Source organism: Besnoitia besnoiti, assembly GCF_002563875.1.
Source record: "Besnoitia besnoiti strain Bb-Ger1 chromosome Unknown contig00007, whole genome shotgun sequence".
NCBI classification, from domain to species: Eukaryota; Apicomplexa; class Conoidasida; order Eucoccidiorida; family Sarcocystidae; genus Besnoitia; species Besnoitia besnoiti.
In genome coordinates, this window is record NW_021703915.1 from 968,322 (window position 1) to 990,610 (window position 22,289).

The 22,289-nt window shown below is 61.8% G+C and overlaps 2 protein-coding genes across 2 annotated transcripts; one reads left to right on the plus strand and one right to left on the minus strand.

The window, feature by feature from the left end:
• Positions 1-7,312: 7,312 nt before the first annotated feature.
• BESB_071660 (uncharacterized protein) lies at positions 7,313-8,717 on the plus strand (the record flags this gene model as incomplete). The annotated part of the gene is made up of 4 exons (XM_029365539.1): positions 7,313-7,329; positions 7,704-7,852; positions 8,308-8,364; positions 8,689-8,717. 4 exons carry the CDS (start codon positions 7,313-7,315, stop codon positions 8,715-8,717), a joined length of 252 nt encoding a protein of 83 aa, XP_029218023.1.
• A 1,554-nt stretch (positions 8,718-10,271) lies between these two features.
• BESB_071670 (uncharacterized protein) lies at positions 10,272-21,427 on the minus strand (the record flags this gene model as incomplete). The annotated part of the gene is made up of 8 exons (XM_029365540.1): positions 10,272-12,967; positions 13,213-14,451; positions 14,729-14,855; positions 15,074-15,504; positions 15,884-17,645; positions 17,717-18,949; positions 19,357-19,833; positions 20,365-21,427. Coding segments are annotated over 8 exons (9,028 nt in total), but the record flags the coding sequence as incomplete, so codon positions are not given.
• Positions 21,428-22,289: the final 862 nt, after the last annotated feature.

Genomic DNA, 22,289 nt, shown 5'->3' on the forward strand with positions numbered 1-22,289 from the left:
CGGTTGCGAAATTACAGAGAGCGCAGGAGGAGATGCGTATCGGCCGACACAAGAGCCGGCGAACTCCACTCGCCGGATGCCCTGAGACAGAAATGGGGGGAAGCGTAAATTTGCGCTGCAACACAAGGGACGCACGCGTCGAAAAGCTGTCCGGCCTCCTTGCAGTAAGCACGAGGTCTCCGAGGCCTGCGACGGGTGAAATCGCTCCCAGAGGCTGCGCCTCTGCGGCCCCGCTTTATTTTTTTTCAGCATGTATGCTCCCGCTCTGGCTGCGACGCAGGAATAAGCAAAGAGAAAGGGAGCCGCGCGGCTGTCTACGACGAGAGACTATACCGCACGAGACGGCAGTTTCTTACACATGAGGGCGGAGACCGACAGCTGGGGGCAGGGGGACGCGCGGCAGGCTCTCTCGCTTCATTCTGCTTTTGGGGGGTCCGACCCCTTCTTTCCTCCACGATGAAGGCGAGTGGTTGCTGCGCTTTGACAGTAGACAGGAATGAGCCACGCTTTCCGAGCGTGCGCAGAGCCCCACCACGTGAATTTGAGCCAGACACCGATGCGCATCTTAAGGGAGAGAGGGCGCAACATCCTAACAAGAAGTAATGCCCAGATTCTTTCTTTCCCTACAAATATTAGTGTGTGGGCGAACATGAGAGGTTCATTTAGATAGAGGCGCAAGATACAATACGCCTGCTTTCAACTTACTGGGCGTTCCCATGGAGACAGCGCGCGCGTGATGAGCGCCACTTGGCCGCACAGAGCCTCGTATGACGGTCGGAAGAAAGCACACTCAATGGGGCGAACGGTGCTTAAGGGATCGTTGCAAAGAAGTCTTGGAAAGTGCCTCATCGGTGACGAGGAGTTCTTGTGGGCTTGCGCCTGTCGAGTGATAATTGCCTGTAATGGCTACTGCGTGAGTCCATTCCGTGTCACACGAGCGCCACGTGTCGGAGCAGCTTACCTGAATCTTCACTACCGTATGGGGAAAGTCCGTTGCCGAGGTGCCGCGTCACTTAATTTCTGACCGACTGGTGTTGGATCGCACGGGCACACATGTGTGGGCAGGAAGTGATAACAGCGAAGAGGACGCATATGGCCTTCCTATTTGAAAGACACACGCAGCTCGCACCAACAACTGCAGCTACGCAACACGCTTGGCGATATAGAGGTCGTTCCCATAGCTGTTTATTCTGTCAAGCGAGAGCAGTGAAGATGATAGTCCAGATGCATGGTGGACAGCTTCTGGCACTAGTACTGGAACCTATGAAAACCGCAGTGCACCGATTGCACCGTCTCCGTATATGCGACTATATATGCATATATACAGTGAATGGAGCGTGAGTAGGCTGAAGTGAGTGGGATGTAAATGTGGAACGAGGTTGCTCCATGTCTTTCGCAGCTAGCAACAAGAGGGACATCCTGTGGCGCTCACGGGAGTGGCAGGAGCTGGGTCATGATGCGAACGATACCCTAAGTTTCACATACCGCTTACCACTGGTACGTAATATGAATCTCAAATCTGGATTCCTTTCACCCGGGTGGGGAGTACGCGAGAGTGTCATAACACGATAAGCCCGAAATAGCTTACGCCAATTGTTGTCCTGGTGTGTCTCGTGTCAGGCCAGCCGTTGGTAATAGGGGGCCGCCCAGGCGAAATGTCTAGAAGATGCGGTCCAACTGGAGCTCTCCGGAAGGCTTGTCTTGCAGTCTACACCGGCACTGCACGGAAAAAAGAAGGTACCCTTAGCACGTAAGACCTGGCATGCGAAAACTACAAATCTGGAAGAAGGTACCCCTGACGTGATGTGAGCGTGTTGCAGGCGCAGTGGCCAGCCCACCGCATCCTATCGACCTGCCAAACTCTAGCACAATACAGAACACTCCCGCACCCAAAGGTTGTCCTCCAGTTGTTGTGCACCAAGTTTACTGCGGCCTCACCCCACGCGCCGTGAGGTGGTTAGCGACCGCGTGAGGCTTGACCATGGATGTACTGTAGTCTCGCATTACCAGTTGGTCCGCAGTGCCCGCCTAAAAGGTGAAAAACGGACTACCACCCATCGGAGCCCCGGTGTCGAGTTCACTGCACTGCACACCCTCCTCCGGCCAGCTACCAGAGAACCGCTGTGTCATGTTTGCACGAGCGTCCATAGACTCTTGCAAACATGGCGCAAGGCGGACTTTGTAGAGAGCGAGCGTGGTGGGAGATGAATGAAACACCAAGTTTCTTTGCTTGTGCTCACACCTTTCAATCCACCACGTTCTTACAAATCTCCTTTGGCGTAGCGCTCAATATCTCCGTGTTATATCTTCTCCGGAGCCAAGAGAGGTTTCTGGCGTATTCATCTTTCGATCGGAAGTGCAGTCGAGCGAACAATCACGGTCGTGCTCCGCTTGGGGGAGTCAACGTTGGTACGGTTGTCGCAGCTGTTCCACCGATGTTGCGATTCGACTGGGGGGGGCTGCTGTCCTAGCTCACTTTGAAACTACACTTTTCTGGTGCGCTCGATGGTTGATTTACGGACGATTCAATCACCGCGCTGTAGCGTGTCAGAATAGTACTGCCGTTCTCAGCTGGACGAGCACACCCGACTACCCTTTTTCCTAGTCGGATGTTCTTACTTTCCACAGCGCAAGGCGCTAACTGCGTGGCTGAACCATCTCTTTGTGGTTCATAACGTTCACTTATCAGCGCAGCACCAGATATCCTTGACATCTTGAAATCAGCTTGTTTAGTGTGGGGGCAGAATCTTGACAGCCTGCTCATAATCAGGATTATGTGTGGTCGTGCTATCAACCCTTCAACAGAATACTGTCAGTTTCATAGGCGCCATTCAAGTACCATCTCGCCCTCTGCGAAACCGTCGTCTTCACATTCCGCTATTGGCGCCTCTGATGGTTCGCTTTCACCCAACAAGTACGTACGCGGTATTTGCGGAGCAAGAGCTTGATGCTCATTTACCGTCGTGCCCCTGTTCGGCGTGAAATGCAGATTCTCGCATCCATGCAAAGTGAGCAAGAGTTTTTGCGTGAATTTGTTTTGTTTCCATGTTTTTGTATTACCCCATAAACACTGGGGCACATACGAGAGAGGAAGACAAAGTCTATGGGGGTCAGAAAAGCTCTTTCTTCCGCGTTGGGTGGTGAGTTTGCCCTTGATTTCCTTCTCTATGGTATCCCGTTTGGTGGCAAAAGCATAGACGCCTGCTAAGAACTTCGTATTGAGTCCTCTGCAGATTTATACCATAGTACAAAACCGGCGATACCGTGTTCTGGAGTGGGTGCAGAGCGCTTGCTTTCCGTCCACTACATTGCTGCCCAGCGGACGCAGTCATCATCTACCTATGAAGCCTCGTCTCGACTGCAACCCTGCGGGGCCCGGACCTGTAGCTGCTAACTCTGCCCGGGGAGCCAGGAAAGAGTCCATTTTTTCTGACGGTGTTCGCAGCTTTATGCGTGCCTCACGAATTCCTCCTCTCTGTTCCGCCTCACCTGACCACCGGTACAGCGTGAGCAGCCCAGGGAGCCAGCGGCTGGCGAAGGAATATTACGATTCAGGGAGCGTCCTCTTTCCATACCGCGAGGAAGCAGTACGTCAGGACCCGTTCACTCTTTGTCGAGATCATCATTCAACGCGTCAGAGGACGGCCGAGAACCAAATACGAGAAGATGCGGTCCGCTGCATGCCACTGTCAAACAATGCTGCGATGATAAGATCTTCGGAAGGAGAGTATCTCTCGACAGAACCACGCTCTGTCAGCGAACACGACGTGAGACTACGTGTATGCCGCAGCAGCAGCCCTTCCACGTCTTTGCCACTCGATTTAGTTGGCCTTAAAGGAGATGCACGCCACGTGGCATCAGGGGAGGGAGGTCCGAGGCAGTTCGTTTTAGGCAGGGAACTGGCTGGACGTCCTTTGACTGCAGCGGGCAACGGAACTGTCGCTGGTATGCCATGCGGCGTTACCGCCGCACCTTGTTCCGGCAACCTGAATGCTCAACGCCGACGTGCCAAGTGTTCTTATCGACCTCGAAGGTCGAGCACTCGCTCCGACCAGGAAGAGCGGAGCGAGTGCTCGACCTTCGCGAGGGAACAGCCTTGCTGCCGCCTAACTGCACAGTTGGGATCCTCCGCGCAGGGCGGAAGCAATGGCACAGAGAGAAAGCGGAAAGATCCAGGCATCTCTGAAGACTCAGGAGGTCTTCTTGTCCCCTATGACACCGCACTGAAATCTGCTGGAGCGGCACGGAGAACTACACTACCCTCTGAAGATTGTATTTATGGAACGAGGAGTCAGGTGACAAAGAAGCGACGTGTAGGTCCACACAGCTGTGTTAGCCCGGCAGCTTCACCCTACGCGGAAGGACAGTTAGAGTCCGTTGATGGCAGTTCCTCGATGCCTTCAGTGTTCAGCACAGGGGCGTCCGGAAGTGATTCAAGTCAGGTTCCCCTCCTGACTCAACCAACGGAGCCTCCCCAGGAACCGTTTCGTGTCCTTCCTAAGGACGACGACGCTGGCAAGTCTGGCAGCTTGAACCGCTTCAATCTGAATGACAAGGTTACTGACTCACCGTCCGGCCCTGGAACTACCAGCGTGGGAAGCGATGGGAAACCACAGGTATCCGCTACCGAAGGGCCCAGTATGCAATCGCCACTTTCGCAGTCATCGCAAGTAGATCTGCATTCCACAGTTGAACTGGTGCTACAACTGTGGAAGCCTTTGCCACCTTCCACATACTTCTTGGAGGCACGGAAACCCGTGATGCAAGAGCTTCGAGAAGTTCTTGCCGAGAGGGAAAAGAATGGACATGCCCCTGTCCCTGCACCTCCGTCGCCGACGGATTCCGAGAATCGCGCCTACCTGCTAGAGCGTCTGTCAGCCCCTTTGCCTGCAGAAAGACACTGGGGAACTCCCGCACGTGAACACCGTCGTGACTCTCCAGAAGAGCTCCTTTATGAAAATGATAGCTCAGAGCCGTTACTTTGCACCGGCCCTTGCCTGACCCCGGGGAGTGTTACTTTTTCCAGAGAGACCGGGTTTGTCGCGGGCGACCTTTTTGCACAGCGTGAGGACTACCTCTGTTACGCAAGCACGTGAGGACTTTGCTGTGGCAGGCAACAAGAACATCCACATTTTTTCCTGACTGGAGGCATGACTCAGAGGGGCTCTGACACAGCAGGAAGAGAAGCATCAGGGAAGCATGCGAAGTTGCAGTTGGAATGCAGAGCAATGCCAGCACGGTTCGCGAAGGCTGCGAATCCTCCAGAATATCAATCACGCCGGACACGGAAAGACAAAGACCGCGGCCTTTGCGAGACTGTGACTGGCTCTGGTCCCTACGCAAAGAAGCAACTTAGCGGAGCGCGTTCAGACTTTTCTACTCGGAGAAGCGCTAGGCGTCCTCTCGACGACAGCAACTCAAGAAAAGGCGCCGCAGTGTGTCAAGGCGAACACGCGCAGGACAGAAGAAATATGCACGCTGCTCAGACGATAGATGCCTCATCGCTCCGAAAGTGTTGTCCAACACCAGAAGAACAGTGCAACTCTAAAAGTGTTGTCGACACGGAGCAGCTAGTGCGCTCGCCGCAACATTCATGTCGGCGTCTGGAGACTGAAGAAGCAGGAAATCAAGAGCATGATGGCAGCCGAGTTCACAGTGGTAGGCAGCCCCCAGAAACCGACCGGGAACAATGTGAAGAGGTCATCTCTTGTGTCACCGCCAAAACAACACGCAGCGGCCGACGCGTGAAGCTCAATCTGGGGAGATTCCCTGGGCTAAGATCAGCTGAGGAGCCGGTTCCCGCATGATTTCGAACTGGTATGCGGAGCAAGCATCAGCAGTGAAAACTGCGTGCATCCGCTGCTTTCGAGTTCAGCGCGGTCGCGCACGAGAGGACGCCATGGTGAAGAAACATTAACAACACAAAGCGCAACAGAAGTGGCCGTAGAGACAGGGACCATGCAGCAGAACGCGAACTCCTGGAGTTGGGGGAAGGATTTCGTGTCCCCAGTAGACTCCCAACTTTTGACTGCATGCCTGCTTCAGTGACTCTAGCAGACAGGAGAGACGTCTCTTTTCCAGCAGGTAGCGTGCCGGCAGGTGGTTAGTAGGAAGTACCACAAGGCCGCCAGCTGCGTGGCAGAGTAAAGCCGCTACGAGGCTGCTGAACTTTGCGTGGAGCCGCAATCACGCAACGGCGGGCGCCGTCAGTGCCGGCTCGTTATGGACATCTACTCTGTCTTCGAAATCGCTTACCAAGGGAAGAATGATTAATATCTCCTTGAATACGCAAATTCACCTGTTGCGGAGTGGCTCTCTCCTGGGAGAGAATCACAAGAGGGACGTGCTCCGCGCCGCAGCCAATACAATAGTGTGTGTGCTGTCTCGTGCGTTCCCGGCTGTTTGTCGATCTTGCAGTCTGCTGCTGTGGACTGCGTGTGTGTGACTGAGAGAGCCCTAGTGCGCGTTCACTGAGTCTTTCCGTCTCGCCTCAAGTAATTTGGAACCGTACAGTGCTAGATCTTGAGATGCACACCCCCCGCATCGCCCCCCCCCCCCCCCTCCTGCCTTCGCTATTCCATGTTCTCTTGGCCTTTTCTTCGGGGAAGGGGAATGCAGCTAAAACGCGTGAGTCGCTGTGAACAGTAGCACACTCGCCAAATCCATAGCGAATGCGGGCTTTAAGTTTCACTCTCTATGCGTCCCAACAAAAAATTCGGGCGCGCTGAGCTCAGTGCCCGGTCCGTTCATGTCCGTTTCCCGTTGGTAAGGAAAAACACGCGGGATACACCTCTGGCGAGAACGAACTCGAGTCAAACTGCCTGCTACACTCCGCCGAAATTTTAACGCGCCTCTCAAACTTGTCTATCACTTCCAGTCCATAGTCGCTGTCTCTCGCCGCCTTTTAGTTTTTAAGGTCTGCCCCTGCCCAACAACGACTGCATGCGCACACTCGAAAACCCCTCGTCGTACCGTGCGGAACAAGTGTGACCATCGTTTGCCGGTTGGTGGCAGCTCAGGAACTTTCTCACCGCTTCCGTCTTCAGCGCTACTTTTTTCTCAGTCTCTTATAGTTTCCCGTTCTCTTCGACTTTGAACGCCCTGTTGCACGGGCACCGTGAATTCATCGGGCTTCGCGGCGAGGCGGGGATTCGCACGGACGAGGAGATACCAGAAAGAAAGAAAAAGCGAGGTGGTTTCCAGCGCCTTCACTTTCCTGGTGGAGGAGAAAGGCTAGTGCCGACTATTTGATTTTTTCGGTTTGGAAGTTCCTGGCTGCTGCGCCCTGTGTCCTCACTCTTAAGCAACAACTATGTCGACCAGCCCCGGGTACGTCTTCTCTTTCCTTTATGCGGCCGGTTCGGGACTGCCGAGAAGGTTTCCGCAACTCAACTGTTGACTACTATCTGGTCACAAATTGGCAGCCAAAGACGATACGGCAGCATTTTGCCTTCGTTGATCACCGCGATTGGGCAGGAGAAACAGCATACGCACGCCGCCGTCGCCAAAGAAAGAGCAATGCAAAACAGAGTTCTGGTTTTCTGACGGAACCTTGCTGAATCGCCTCCTCAGAGTGTAGAACTGTGCCAGCTGCCTCCTGCGGTCCAGCGAGAACGCTGGGTTAGGAGGTAAATGCGGCATCGACTTGCTCGGATGTGACGTCTCTCACCCCTTTGCTTGTTTTACGATCTGTGTGTCCCTAGGCTTGCGTTCGCCAACCTCACACTTCTGCTGGACGTTCCGCAGCTTCCAGCGATCTGGGCGGTCAATGTGTGGAGAGAGGTCAAGGGATTCTTCACCGAGATGAGGACACTCGCCGGGACTGCTGACCTGCTGTATCCGAACAATCGCTGTGAGTGCAATCGGCCTGCCTCTTTTTTCGCTTCCCCCCGGTCGGGTCTAGCCGGGCGTACAAACTGTCCGTGCGCAGGCCGCGCGAAGGCGAAGAGAAACACGTTTTGCTTCTCTTTTTGCAGTTCCTCACTGCATCTCACGGGCGCGCCTCTAGTTCCGGCACGGGTGCTTCTGTTTTGGTTCGCACAGCCCCCGCCACCGCGGGAAAAAACGAGTCCGCCGGAAAGACGAGGCGTCTGTGCGGCTCTGTGCACCTGACTGGTCGGGCCAGCCGCCTGCTGCGGCGACGGCTGGTGGGGCGTCGAGATGGGTTCTGGCGCTCGAGGAACTGCCTAACGCCACGGGACGCCTTAGCATCCGTTGCTTGGGGTGTTCTCGAGAACAGGGGGGCATCAAACGATGCCGCACGCGGATTCATGCTGTGTTGCCGAGGCCTCATGCTGCTGTGTTCAGACAACCCGCAGAACGAGCAGACGAACCGCATGGGCCGCGCGCGGAAGTACAACAACGGTAAGAAGAGAGACTCTGTTGAAGCTCCCGACAGACCTGTCAGCGGAATCTCCGAGGAGGATAGGGCAAGGTGGCCAAACCCCCGCGAGTTGGAGACGTCGCGGGTGGCTGGCCCTGCGCAGAGGAAAAAGTGTTTTTGCCCAGTGCTCTCAAAGCCGCATCTGCAGATCCTGTTTGTTTCACAATCCCGATAGAGACAGACGCCGAGATGCGAACGGTTTGTGGGGCACAGCTCGCGGCGCCGATCCACCTGGAGGGAAGGAGAGTCAGATTCCGGTCCCCACGAATCGCTTGTGACCTGCTGTGTGCTGTGTCTTCCCACAGACGCCTGGATGTTCGGGACTCCGTATTGAACTGTCTCTTTTGTGCTCCATCATCTGTTTTGCCTTGGCGGCGGGAAAGGGCGACGCTTTCCTTCCACTCGTGTGCGCGGGTCGCTGCGGCGCCCAGCCACGATCGGAGGCTCGCGTCGTGGCCCCGCTTTGGGATGCAGAGTAAAGACTCGAGCCTAGAAAGAGAGATCCCTTTCTGCTACGTCTGCGTCACGTTTCGCCCCTTGTGGGGGGCTCCGGACTTCCTCGCTGGCGCGCTTGAGTGAGCAGGGGCTAGACGACCGGTGGGGGGAAGGGGGCGGGGGGAAAGACGGCAGAGACATCCCAAGGAAGTGAAACGAGTCCGCGCACTCCGTTTTTCGGTACAAAGCTCCGTTTCTTTCCAGAGGCGCTTTCTCGTTCGTCCTAGAACCTCAGTATAGTCGAGGCGACACTCTGCGTGGTTAAGAAGATTCTCCAAGTCACTCGCGCTTGCGGGTAACAGTCTCCGGCGACACGCAACGCGAACGGGGACATCAACGCAGTCTCGAGGCTCGCATGCGGCCGAGAGGACATCAGTGAAAGACCTTTCAAAATCTAGCCTGGAGTCAATCACGTATCACAAGCTCCGCAGCGTAGCTCAGAGTTCATCCGCACAGACGTCGCGCCTCCCACCGCGTCCCTTCGCGAGCCGCGCATCGTGAAGCTTGGAATGAACGTAGGCGTGGATGGCAGCACGGCGCTGCCAGACAGGAAGTTTTCTCTTGTTTCCGCAGTCCCACATTTGTAGGAGAAACGACCACGGACGCAGGTTTCCCTCTCTGTAGACCCGAATTCGGGCCTTTGTAGCATGACGGTTCAGAGGAGAGCGTGAAAGCCACCCGACCACGGGCGTGATACCGTTTCAGCTGCGTGAGGTGTTGCAGCGCAAGGCTTCCTCGTTTCGAGTATTTGCTCGCTGAGTCCGTTTGAGCTGCCTGGTCTGTGTGTACTGAACACCGCGTGGTGCTCTACGGATTACCTAAGTGTATAGAGTTGAAACTTGGAGATAAGACGACAGGCAACTCAAATGGCGTGGATTCTGCCACATTTCTGGCGACGGCGGTTTGGCTGGTGGCCATGGACAACCGCAGGAGGAAAGAGCTCTGCATTTTTTCATTATGCCTGAGTGACTCTGCTACCGGCGAGGATGAGCGCCTTCCCGCGTCGTGGAAACACGCGGTTCGGTGCTTTTCACGCTGCGCCTGTGGCGCGACCGCCCCAGCGTTGTAGAGACAAATCGAGACCGCCCAGCCGAAACTCTCCCGCAGCGGCGGAAGGAACCACGGGCTGTCCTACCTGTGTCTCAACGCCTACCGATCTCGTGAACAAATGCGACTTCAAAAGAAAGACTGGTCTTGGGCAGTCGCTCACATAGCGCGAATGGTCGCCTAAAATGCTCACGCGAATCGCGTCGCGAGAGACACAGGCTATTTCGCTCAAAGACGCATGCATGCGAAGCTCTCTGGCGTGTCTCTGCTACACTTGCTCACAAGCCGCCTCCACGCTTGCCCCCTTCCCCCCCCGCCACCCCCCCCGCGTAGCCGCTGCGCGTCTTTATCTCCAGATCTTCACGACGCCGTCTCGGCCGGAGGAGACGAGAAGCAGCTGCTGCTGCAGCTCAACGAACGCGAGGTCAAGGATCGCGTCGCGGTGCTGAACGGAGGGGGGCTTCGGGCCCGCGTCCCGGAGGAGGTCTTCGCGGCCCGTGTGCCCCAGCGCCACGTGCGATTCCTTCTCCTCGCCCGAAAGGGAGAACTCGGAGTCGAACCACGCGGAGTGGGCATCCGCCCCCGCGCGCCCAACGCTTCGACACGAACTGCCCCCTGCCGGCTGACAGCAGCAGCAGCGCGGGCGCGCGCCGGCTTTAGGCGTGAAGAGTGAAGAGCGCCGCGACCCGCCGGGGCCGTCGCTCTCTCCTTCCGACGTCCCGCATACATCCGAAAACATGCCGCGGGAGAGTCTCCGCGGCCGCCCCAGCGCCGACGACGCGCCCTGCGCGTCGCGCTCGCTGAGCCCGTCGCCTCGCTCTCCCGACACATGGGCTCCACTTCGCGGGCCTTCCTCGCCTGCACGGTCTTGGGCGCGTCCCGCCTTTTCGCCGTCGCCGGCAGGGGGCCTCCGCGACCGCCGCTCTGGCCCGGCGGTCGCGGGGCGCAGGGCGTAGCGAGGACCGTGGCGCCGGCAGATCTCCTGGACGTGGACGACGGTGTGCGCGTCCGCAGTGGCTCCTTCCTCGCTGTTCAAGTGAATAAACAGATCCTCCTCCAGGATTTCGTACGTGAAGAGAGACGCCGTGTCTCCGCCGCTTGCCTGGGTCCCGAGCCTTAGACCGTCGCTGTCGCGGCCTTCGGTACCGCGATGTGCACATGAGTCTTCGGGTGCGGCGACCACGTACGCATCGGCGCCTCGTCGACGGCGAAAAACAACCGAGCCCGCGAGCTGGCTCGAGTAGTCCGCGAGCTGGTTCGTGTAGTCCGCGAGCTGGTTCGAGTCGCCTGCCGAGCCCAGCGAGGCACGGAAGAGCGACATCTCTGCATGGCGCCTCTCGCCGCGCTTGTCGCCTAAATAGGACAGCGCCAGGTCCTCCAAACCCCAGTATCGGATGCAGCGGTCGTTGCCCGCCGTGAGGAAGAATGTGGGCGGGCCGCGCAGCGCCGGAGGCACGAAGAGACATCGGGGACAGTGCGGGGAGAGCGCGGTCGCGGCGAGACCCGCCTCCAGACCCGCTGGAGACACCGGCGCGCGGACTGGGGGAGACAGCAACGAGGCGAGTGGCAGGGCCTCGAGCCAGTAGAGAGGCGAGCACATCGCCCCGTCTTCGGCTGCCCAAGACTCCACACACGAGGGAGCAAAGTCGCCGCGTGCCGTCTCATAAGATTCGTGTCTCCGTGTCCCCCCAAAGGCCTCTTCTGCGTCAACGCACTCCGGATTGCTGCCGTTCCAAGCACCTTCTTCCTCGAAATCGCCGTCTTCAAACGCACACCCTTCGGCGGCAGGAAAACAGCTGCTGGAAAAGGTGGCGACAACCTGGCCTGCCTCGACATCCAGCACAACCGCGGCGCCTGCGTCTCCGCCGAGAAGAGCCAGAAAGAGACAGTCTCGAGTCCGGCCCGCGCCGGAAGCACCTTCCTGCTGGTCGTGGAGGAGGAACTCCGCGTGCGCTGCCCCAGACGTCTGCGTCGCGAACGAACTGACCGGCGCCAAGCAGCTGTCGGGCGCGGCAGAGGCCGCGTCCGCTGCGCTCTTTCCAGCCTTCGCCTCCGACTCAGCGCCGCTCCCCTGCGCCGGCGCGCCTCCAGGCGCGGAGACCGCCGCCGCCAGGGGAGCGTTGCGCGCGGGGCGGTGCGGACTCGCCCAGGGCTTTCTCCGGTCGCTCCGCAGCAGGTGCAGCGGGCAGGGCCGCAGCTGAAGAATGACAGGCGCGGGGCGGTCGCTCGCCTCCTCGTCTTCTCCGAAATTCCGTCTCTGGCGCATGCGCCAGGCCTGCAGAGGAAGGAGCAGACGTAGATCGAAGAGGAGAATGACGCCGCCCGCAGTCCCCAAGCAGACGAACTTGCCGTCCGAGGAGACACTCTGGGCCGTCGGCAGACCCCACCAAGGGGGCAGGGCCGCGGCGGAGAACACTGGCGACGAGGAGGCGCGCAAGTCGTAGCCGCCGATGTGCCCGTTTTCGAGAAGGAAAAACAGCAACTGTTCGAAGCAGCTGTCAAAGTGATCGATGCCCACGACGCCCCGAACTCCCGCCGCCGCCGCTCCTGCGGCGCGCGCCGCGCTCGCCGCCAGCAGGGCCTCGTACGAGGGCGTCCGCGACAGAGACGCGAGAGACAACGAGCCCAGGGAAGGCCGCCAAGCGGAAAAGAAGGGCGAAGGAGACTGCAGCGACGCGGGAAGCAGGGTGCGAAACAGGAAGCGCTCTTCGGGCAGCCTGTGCGACGGGGCCGAGGCGGATGCACCTCTTCGGGGCATCTGCAGACGCAGCACGAGCGACGAGGAGAGCGAGGAAGGCGAGAAAAGCGGAAACGCCGGGGAAGGGAGCGTAAGAAGCAGATCGGCTGCACCGCCTGCGCCGCCCGCCGCAGAGGAGGGAGGCGTGCGCGAGTACGCAGATAGAGTCGACCCGCCCCCGTCGACGCGATACACGCGGCAGCTGCCGTCAGAAGCTCCCACCGCCAGCGCGCGCGCGTTGTGAAGGAACTTGAGAGTCGTCGCCGACAGAGGCGACGGCACAGCCCACGTCGCCAGGGGGTACGCTGCAGGCAAGCGACAGACAGACGAACTCGGCAGCGCGGCATGCATCGACCCACGAGCACACTCGTCAAAATGCGCAGACACCTGCTTGCAGAGACCTGAGCCGGTGTCGGCGTCTCTACGTGGCTGCACAGAAGACCGGAGGACTCTGCAGGCGCGTGCAACATCCTGCCGAGGCAGCAGGGCGACGCGAAAAACCGCCTGCGCCCCGGCGAAAACCACCAAACGCAGCCGCCAAGCACCTCACCTCGACCGTGCCTAACGAGATCCGCGCAGCCCCACGCTGCGATTTGTCCCTCTGCAGTTTCCATACAGCCGGTGACGAGGAGTCTGCCATCCTCCGTGCTGGCTAGCTGCACGCGGCAGTCCGCCGCTCCTTTTTTCTTTAGCTCTCTCCGCGCGCGCTTTCCGCCGTCTCCGCTCCAGCTCGCGCCGTCGACCAGACGCGCGCCCGTGAGCTCCTGCGCGAGAAGCATGCCAACGAGCTGTCCCTTGGGGCGCCACTTCGCCATGTCCGCGACGCCCGGCACTGCACATAGCACGACTCCGCATCCCGTCGTCGCGGGCCCCGCCACGCCCCCCGAGCCCGACGCCCAGCCCTCGCCCGCCCCTGGGCGTGCGCTCGCCTGAGCGCCGCTCTGCAGGCTGCCCCCACCCGCGGCCCCCGCGCGCGCGGCGTCGTCGACCCCCCCCCGCGAAGTCGTCGCCTGTGCCCCGCTCCGACCGTGCAGGGCTCCAAGCGGGCCCGGGCCCGTCGTGGAGGCCCCGGGGCGAGACCCGACCTGCCATCCGTCGTGCGGGCCTGCCGCCCCCGGCGGCAGGCCCACACCCGCAGTCTCCTGGGCGCCCGTGCCGGCGCGCGCCGCGGCGCCTGCGAGAGAGGCTTCACCCTTCGCGTCTCCGCCGGCCGCAGACGGGGCGAGCGCCGCACCCCCACCCGGGCGAGAAAGCCCCTGCGGAGCAGAGCCCGGGAGGAGGCGCATGACGCCGCCGACGGGCCCGAGGACTGCGGATGCGAAGGCCCCTGCGTCGCCCGGAGACCCAACTGCGAGCGCGCGTGTCGCCCCGTCGCTTGTCGACCCGCCGGCGGAGGCGGGCCCAGCGGCAGGCGGGGCAAGCGGGGCGTTAAAGTGCGGGGGCGCCAGCAGGAGAGAGGACGCTGAGACGGCGGCCGCGTAGGCGCGCCGCGAGGCGGCGCCGGGCCCGGCGTCACGCGACGCCGCAGAAGCGTGCGGCTGGACGAGCAGCGGATGACGAAGAAGGAACACTGGCGGTGACGCTGTCAGGTAGGAATACAGATTCAGTGCGCCCGCGTCGGCGCCCGCGCCCCCGCGCAGGAGCCGCCCCACTTCGAGGGAGGGCCGCCGCGGCAGGCCCAGCACCACACACCGCCAGTCGCGTTGCAGAGGCAGCGGCAGACAGAACGCCCGCGCAGCCCGATCGTCGCCAGCGCCGGCCGCGCTCGGCGTCGATGCCATCGAATACTCTGAGGAAACACCAAGCGAGTCGCGACGCGGAAACACTGGCTGCCTATTGATCTAAATGCCGCAGTAATCTGCGTCTCCCTTCCCTCTGCATAACTCGCAAACACGTGAACCCCGAAAAAAAGGGTGCCCTCCCGTACGGTGACAGGAATCACTTGCTCTGCTGCAAAAAAGCGTCCTTTTTGACTCTCCCCACAGCTCTTTACAACTCTCACGACTTCGATTCTTTTCAAACCTCAACTGAACATGGAGACATAAGCACGAATCGGTCACACTCACCTAAAAACGAGCGCGGCCGCAAGCGGCTTGCGGCCGTCGCCCCCACGACCGCCGCCTGGAAGAGCTCGAAGGGCGCCAGACCTGAGAGGCGGGACGCGTCGTCACGGGAGAGGAGATCCGCCAGTTCCTGCGAAAAACGAAACCTGTTCTACAGAAAGCCATTCATCTCTCCACCGCGGCTTACGCGAGAGCCTCCTGGAGACGCGGCGCCTCACACAGGCCTCCTGGCCTCTGCGCCCAGACTAAACTACAAACTTAAACACACACATGTGTGTGAGAAATATATACACGTATAGCTGTATATCTGCGTGAGTTCCCAGCACTGCCTCCGCGTCCTTCGCTTACTTCGCCAGGGGCCGGCAGCCCGAGCATCGCCTGTTGGAGAGAAGGCAGCGGCTGGCGGGCGCCAGCGGCTGCGGCGGCGGCGACGGCCAGGAGCTGCGCGGCGCCCGTCGCCGCTCGCCCTGCTTCCTCCAGGTCGCGGACGATCTCCGCCGCGGCGTCGCAGACCTCCGCCCCGCGCACCCGGGCGCCTTCGGCCGCGTCCCGAAGCGCCAGCGCGGCCGCGCGGCCGCCCGCGCGTCCATCGACCTCTTGACGACGGAGACAAAGCACCAGGCAGACCGGCAGCAGCGAGGCGATCTCGCACGAGCTGCTGCTGACGAGCGACGCCGGAAGAAGCGGCAACAGCGCCTGCAGCGGCGACAGCCGCAGAGAGGGCAGCGAGTGCGCCGCCGCAGGGAGTGGCGGCGACATCAAACAGCTCATGAGGAAGTCTGCAGAAAAGCCCGCAGAACAAGGAGAGAAAAGCACATGAGTCCCCCTCTGGAAACGAGACACAAAACAACCGAAACCCGCGCCGCAGGAGAAGTGCGGCGCCGCGGCGGTCAAACTCGAGATACCCGTCCCCGAGTTCCTCTGACGCTTGACGGCCACCACACATACAAACATACATAGGTAGACACATAAATACATCGATGCATAGAGACATGGATAGATATACACATAGATGCATACACATATGCATATATATCTATATATCTATAGATAGATACCTATGTGTACGTTAGGCAGATTTCGCGTCTGGCATGGCCTGATTACGCTGCAGCCGCGCCTTGAAGCAAGGCACTCGCCGCCACTCACACTCTCGCGCACCGGCCTCGGTCTGCGGCGGTCGCGAGCAGGGGCAGACTGTCGGCCCCGCGCGCGGCGCGCGCGCCGGCTCGCGGTCGCCCGCTGCGACCTCTTCGCCACCTGTCTCCTCGGCCTCGCCTCCGTCGCTTTCGTCCTCAACGAGAGTCAGCGGCTCGCCCGCGGGGAGCGCCTCGTCGAGTTGGTCGACGCCCGAGAGCGCGCGGAGGATGTGGGCCTGGGCGTCGCCGCGAGCGGCAGAGGGCTTCGACAGGCACACCGGCGAGAGACACGGCAGTGCGGCGAGGCTGAACCCCGCGGGAGGCGCCGCGCGGTCGACGCTGCGCAGGTAGGGGAGCAGCAGCAGCAGCGCGCGGCGGTCTGCGGGCCGGAGACCCAGGAGCAGCCCCAGGGCCTCGAGCTGCGCGCGGCACAGCGCGCGTCCGCCCAGCTCGGCCTCAGCCGCAGCCGAAGACAACGCACGCGCGCGCGGCGAAGAAGGAAGACGAAAGGAGTCCGACGAAGAAGACGAGGAGAACCGCGCGCGTGCAAAGACGAGGAACCGCACGACGAGATCCGTCCAGCACGCTGGGCTCGGCGAGGGGCTGGCGGGCTGCTGCGGGCGACCGCACCAGCCCTCGAAATCGGCAAAGAGACGCTGCATGCGCGCCGCTGGCGGGTCTTCGTCGGCCTCTTCGTCGTCGGTATCCGGCCCCGAATCTGCGTCAGAGGTGCTGCTGCATCGACTCGCCGCTTCGGACGACTCCGCCTTCGCACTGCGGCCTCCGGCCCCGCGCACATCGCCCACACTCGGAAGCCCCGCGGCGGCGCGCGCGCCTTGCGCAGGCCTCGGCCGCGAGGCGCGGGCGTCGTCGCCATGGAAGACGAGCTGCGCAAGCGCGTCTGCCTCAAACTCCCCGCGATCTGCCGCGGCGACCGCCGCCGCAAGCGCCGCAAAGGCTCCGCGGAAGCGCGGCTCCAACAGGCGTACGTATACAGCGCGCGCGAGAGGCGGCCGCAGAACTCGCGGGAGGTCGCCGACACTCAGCAGCAGCCTCGGAGGGGCCTCGGCTGCCGCTTCGCGACCTGCATGCGCGCCCTCCGGGACAGCCCCGCCCGCCGCGGTCGGCTCCGCCCCCCGCGACTTCGTGAAGGGCTCCAGCAGCGGCAGCAGCAGCGCGAAGCTCGCCGCGCGCCCCCACGCGGCCTCGAGACGACGCAGGAGATGCAGCACCTCGCCCCGCACAGCCGCTGCCGGCATGGCGAGCAGCGGCAAGACGCGCGACTGGAGCAGGCCGAGCGTCAGAGACAGAGGCGACAGCACCCCGACGCCCCCCCGGCGCCCCCCCGCGGCCGCGCCAGTGGCGCCCGCGTCGCGTCGTGAACTCGAGACAGCCGCGAGGAGACCTGCACTCGCCAGAAGCTGCAGCGCATGCAGCGCGGCGAGGAGGACTTCCTCGCGCGCGTCGATCAGCGCTTGTTCGCAGCAGGGGAGAATGCATGTCTCCACAGTCCCGCGCGTGCCGCCGAGCTGGAGCCCAACGCGCCCGAATGCGAGCGCGACAGCCGCGCGAATCGAGGGCGCTAGCGGGTCGTTCACCTGCATGATCAGGTACGGAAGGAGGAATTGCTGCGTCTCTTCGGGACCAAGGAACTCCGCCAGGACGTTGACGCTCTCCAGAAGCGCGAGACGCTCCGCAGGCTGCCGGCTCGTCAGCAGCTGCTGCAGCACCGGCTTCACTGCTGCACGCAGCTGCTGCACACGCGCGTCGCGAAGCAGAACGACCTGAGAAGAAGCCCCCGGCGAGCCCCCCCAGAGGCGGCGCCGGCCGCGGAGGTGACGAGGCGAGGATGCACCGACGGCGCGCGAGTCTCCTCGAAGTCGTGAGGAGGAGGCGCCGCGGATGCCGCTCCTCTCGCGAGCACAAACGCCGTCGCCTGCGCAGCAGATTGGAGCTCGAGGCAGTGCCGCATCGCCACGAGGAGCCTAGGAAGCTCCCCTGCGACGGCGAGCCGAACCGAGATTTCGCCATCGCCGGTCGCCAGCTGCTGCGCACGCGGCAGCACCGTCTGGCAGAAGAAGAGGAGAAAATCGAACGACCCCCCCGCCAATCCCCGCGCCGCCGCCCGGTCATCAAAGGCATCTCCTTCTGCTTCGTTGTCTTCGCTAGACGCGTCGATGGCGTACCCTTCCTCTTCGCGTTGAGAATCGTCGCTGTCCCGCTCGCGCCTGGCTCGACCCGCGGCGTCACGCGAGGCAAACGAGACTTTCTTCTCCCGCGCCGCATCCGCGCTGGCCTGTCTCCTCTCGCGTCGCCTGTCCTCCTCGTCGCCGGCGCCCGCCGGCCTCGCGCAAGGTCTGCTTCCCGGCTCGCGCCTGCCGGGCTCCGGCGTCGCGCGGGTGCATTGCCCCCCCGCAGAGGCAGAGTCGCGCGGGAGGTAGATCTGCGATAGGGCTGCGGGCAGCGCACGGAGGGCTGCGATTCTCACAGCGGGCACGGCGTCGTCGAGGGCGCGGAGCAAGTAGGGCAAGACGCACTTCAGCAGCCCATGCAGCGACGAAAAGCGTGCGAGAAACGCAAGCATCGACACGCCGCATGCGCGCACATGCGGCGAGTTGCAGTGCTGGAGCGTGCTCCCAATCAACTCGGCGAGAATCGCCGCCGTCCCCCGCCGCAGCGAGACCGCCGCGGGGCTCGAGGCCCCAGGCGCGCCGCCCCACGCGGCTGCCTGAAAGAGCGCGGCAAGCGAAGGGTATGACACGAGCTCCGGATCGTAGAAGGAGGCAAGGAAAGCGAATTCATCCCGCGACGCCGCCAGAAAGGGCGACGTGTGAGACGCAGAGCACACCGACGCAACTCCAGACCCCGCCTCAACCTCATCTTCCTGCGCCTCCTCGCCCTCGACTTCGCCACGAGCGGAGGCCCTTGAGGCCCGCTCTCCGTCGCCCGCGGAGCCCGCGAACAGCCGCTCCTCCTCCTCAAACAGCGAGGCGACAGAGGATGGAGCCCCCGCCTCCGCCGGAAGAAACAGGCCGTCGTACAGCGCGCGCCGATCGGCCTCGAGCTCGCGCGCCACGTCCGCCGCCGCCTGCAGGAAACTCGCACGTGCAGGGAGAGAAAAAAGCTTTCTGACGACGTGAAATCAACGATTCAGTCCTAGGAGCACATCGAGAGAGCAGCGAATCCGCAGCATGCATTCCAAGACAGTATCAGGCTTGCATGGACTGCCGAGCCGGGGGCACCCGCTAAAAGATGAAACGGCCTGCGGTTTCAGCCTTCTCTGCGCCAATCGCCCACGACTAGTGGAGGCCATTCCTGCGCACCTCGCTGCAACACACTCGCTGTCTCTGCGACAGTGTCACGCGGACAGGTTGACATCGACAGCAAAAATTTCCTGAGCGGCTCTCTATGCGCCGTCTTCCCTCTCTTCACTTTTCAGTTTTTTGTGTCTGTCGCCTGCAGCCCTCTGTTCCGCTGGCCAGTGCGCAAGCTTACCAAGCGCTTCTCGACTGCCAGCGCTCGGCTTTTCTTCCAGAGCGCCAGCAGCTTGGTGGAGAACCTCCGCGCGGAGTCGAGCGACAAGTCAGGGTGCGGCACTTCGCTGAAGCCTCCAACCGCTGCAGCCGCCCCGGTCGCCGCTGCCTCGGCTTCTCGCGCGGCTTCTCTTGCCTGTACGCCTCCGCCCTTGCGCTGCGCCGGAGGCGACGCTGCATCGCCCAGCGGCGCGCCTTCCAGGCCGTCCAGAGAAGGCCGAACGCCGCCGGCGGCGGCCGCAAGGCTCGGCGCGGACAGAGAGACGCGAGAAGGAGGCGCCGAAAGAACCTCTGAAGGATCGCGATACGCGGTACCCAAAACCGAAGCCGCCGCTGCAGACCCCGCCAGGGCTTCGCGCCGGCGCGACGAGCTCCAGGCGCTCACGAGGGTGGCGACCGCTGTGCAGTTGGGGGACGTCAGTGCGCCGTGGAGGATAGACTGCAGAGAAAAACAAAACGAGTTGAGGGCGCATACACACAGCAGCGAGGCGAAAAGCAGCCACAAGGCGCGCCGACGGGGGAGAGAGGAGAGACAGCGCGACGCGGCGCATGCGTTCACACGGTCGCTGCCGCGCAGGCTTGTTGTGACTGAACTCGACGGCGTTCCTCCCCAGAAATCTGCCCAGGCGTTCACATATGTGGCTGGGCAATGGATCCTCCATTAATTCTAGCTAGCTTGATGGTGTTAAAATGAGAGTCAACTGTTCGGTTGGCGGTTTCGTTTTAGCAGTGCGTTGTGGAGCCTCATGAAACTTACACTCCGTAGTACCGTGAACACTGAAATGGATTCCCAGGTTTGTATACAGCAACACCTTTCTCTGGGGAGCATACACCAGGAGTGGGACTGCAGGCCGGTTCCAGTCTCCACGCCAGGCTTCATTTTCTGCCTGAAGCGGCGTGTGTGTTCTCTCGGGTTTCACTTCCTGCGCGGCGTCGCGGCGAAGGTAGGAAGCCCTGCTTCGCTTCTCACCTGAAACATGACCTGCGGATCCACGCGGACCACGAGCTGATCAACGGCGGCGTCGAGCACCTGCAGAACGCGCCTCTCCTCTTCTATCCCTCGGCGTCGTCTCTCTCGCGCAGCCGCGCTCCCAGAGGCGTTGCGCAGGCCGCCTCTGCTGCGTCTTCGCTGGAGGGTCGCGGCGACAAAGTGCGGCAGAAACCTGCGGATGAGCAGCAGCCGCGCGTCGGGTTGTTGGTAGCTCGGATGCGTAAGCACGGTGAAGAGCGGGAAGAAGCAGGAGAAGAAGGCCGGCGGAAAGAAGGCGCTGGAGCTCCCAGGGCTGCCCCAGCCCTCGAGACACTCCAGCGCCGTTCGCCGCTCCTCTGGCTGCCGCAGCAGAATCTCCTCGAGCGCGCGGCGCACCCGCGAGCTCTCGATGCTCTGAAGGGCGCGCTTCACGGCCGGAGGCGGCGCGACGCGCCCTAAGCCACTCGAGGCTGAACGCGCTGGACTACGCGAGCCGCGCGAACGGCCCCTGCGCCTCGCATCCCCCTCGCTTCTCTCCTCCACGGCCTGCACTGGCGACGCCTCCGCCTGGCTGTCGCCGCGCTGGCCATGCGATAGCTGCCTCTCGCCCTCGCCTGCCTCTTCTTCGTGTCTGCAGCCAGACGGCCGCGCAGAGTCTGCGTCGCGCGCGCCGCTCGCGTCTCTGGCCGCCCGCGTTGAGGCGCCAGCAGAGGCCGCTTCGCTCTCCCGCTGGCGAGGCCGCACCGCCCCCCGCACGCTCACCTCCTGCAACTGCGGAGTGCGCTGCTGCAGCAGCGCACTCCGCAGTTGCAGGAGGAAAGGCAAGTCGACCACGTGCTGTTGCCGCCCGCTGGCCTCCGCCGTGAAGATCTCAACGAACGTCGCGCCCATGGAGAAGACGTCGGCGCGCTGCAGCGACTCCAGAGAGGCCAGTGAGAAAGACGGCGCCGGCGCGCACGCGGCCGCGCGCTCTTCGCAGTCGTCGTCAGTCTTGGCGCCCGCGCGGCGCGACCCCCGCGGCGCCTTCTCCCGCGCAGGAGCCTCTTCAGGCTCTGAAAAAAACCTGACGCGCAGCGGAGGGTGAAACACAAGCCAATAGAGAGCATAAATGGCGGCGCGAGCGCCCCTCGAGGCCGAGTTTGAACTCGCGGCTCACACGCCGCCGGGAGCCACGACCCCCAGGTGAGTGAAGTGCACAGAGAGAGCCACGAAGGGCAGCCGGATGCAAAACGCGCAAGAAAAGCGAGAAGGCGTGAGACGAGAAAACCATGGGGCCGCAGGCAGAGAGGCGCGGAGGGAAGGGAGTCGCGGCGGACTCGCGGCACGGCTACAGCCGTCTCCAACCGAAGCCCGAAGATACGTGCCGCCGACCCAGGGGCGCGAGATCCGGCAGCAGAGACAGAGGGCACACGACCACGAAGAAACGAAGAAAACACAGCTCTCCACTCCTCACAAACACAAAGCTTTTTCCTGATGTACAAAAATCTATACATAGATATATACACAGAGAGACGTATCCATCCATATTTATATATACCTAAGTATCTGTGTATGCGCACGTCTCGTTGGGGACGGCGAGAGACTCCACGTAGTACACATCGCCAGAAAATCGAAAAAAAGGCAAACCTGACCTCTCCGGCGCGAGTTGACAGCGACCGGCGCAGGGGCCGCCGAAGAAAGCAGTCAGCTGCCGGCCGTCGGAGAGCGACACGCGGAGCGGCTTCCACGGCGATGCGTCGATCAGCAAAGCGTGCATCCACGAGGTAATTCCCACGTTCTCTCCTGAGCGAAAAGACCCAGTTGGCGGGGGCAATGTCACTCCACAAACCTCTAAAAAGGCCGCAGGCAATTTCGTCTCGCTATAAAGAAGCGGCTGCGCCGTGTTCGGTCGCGCGTCGCTTCTTCAGCCTTCGCTTGGAGTCCGC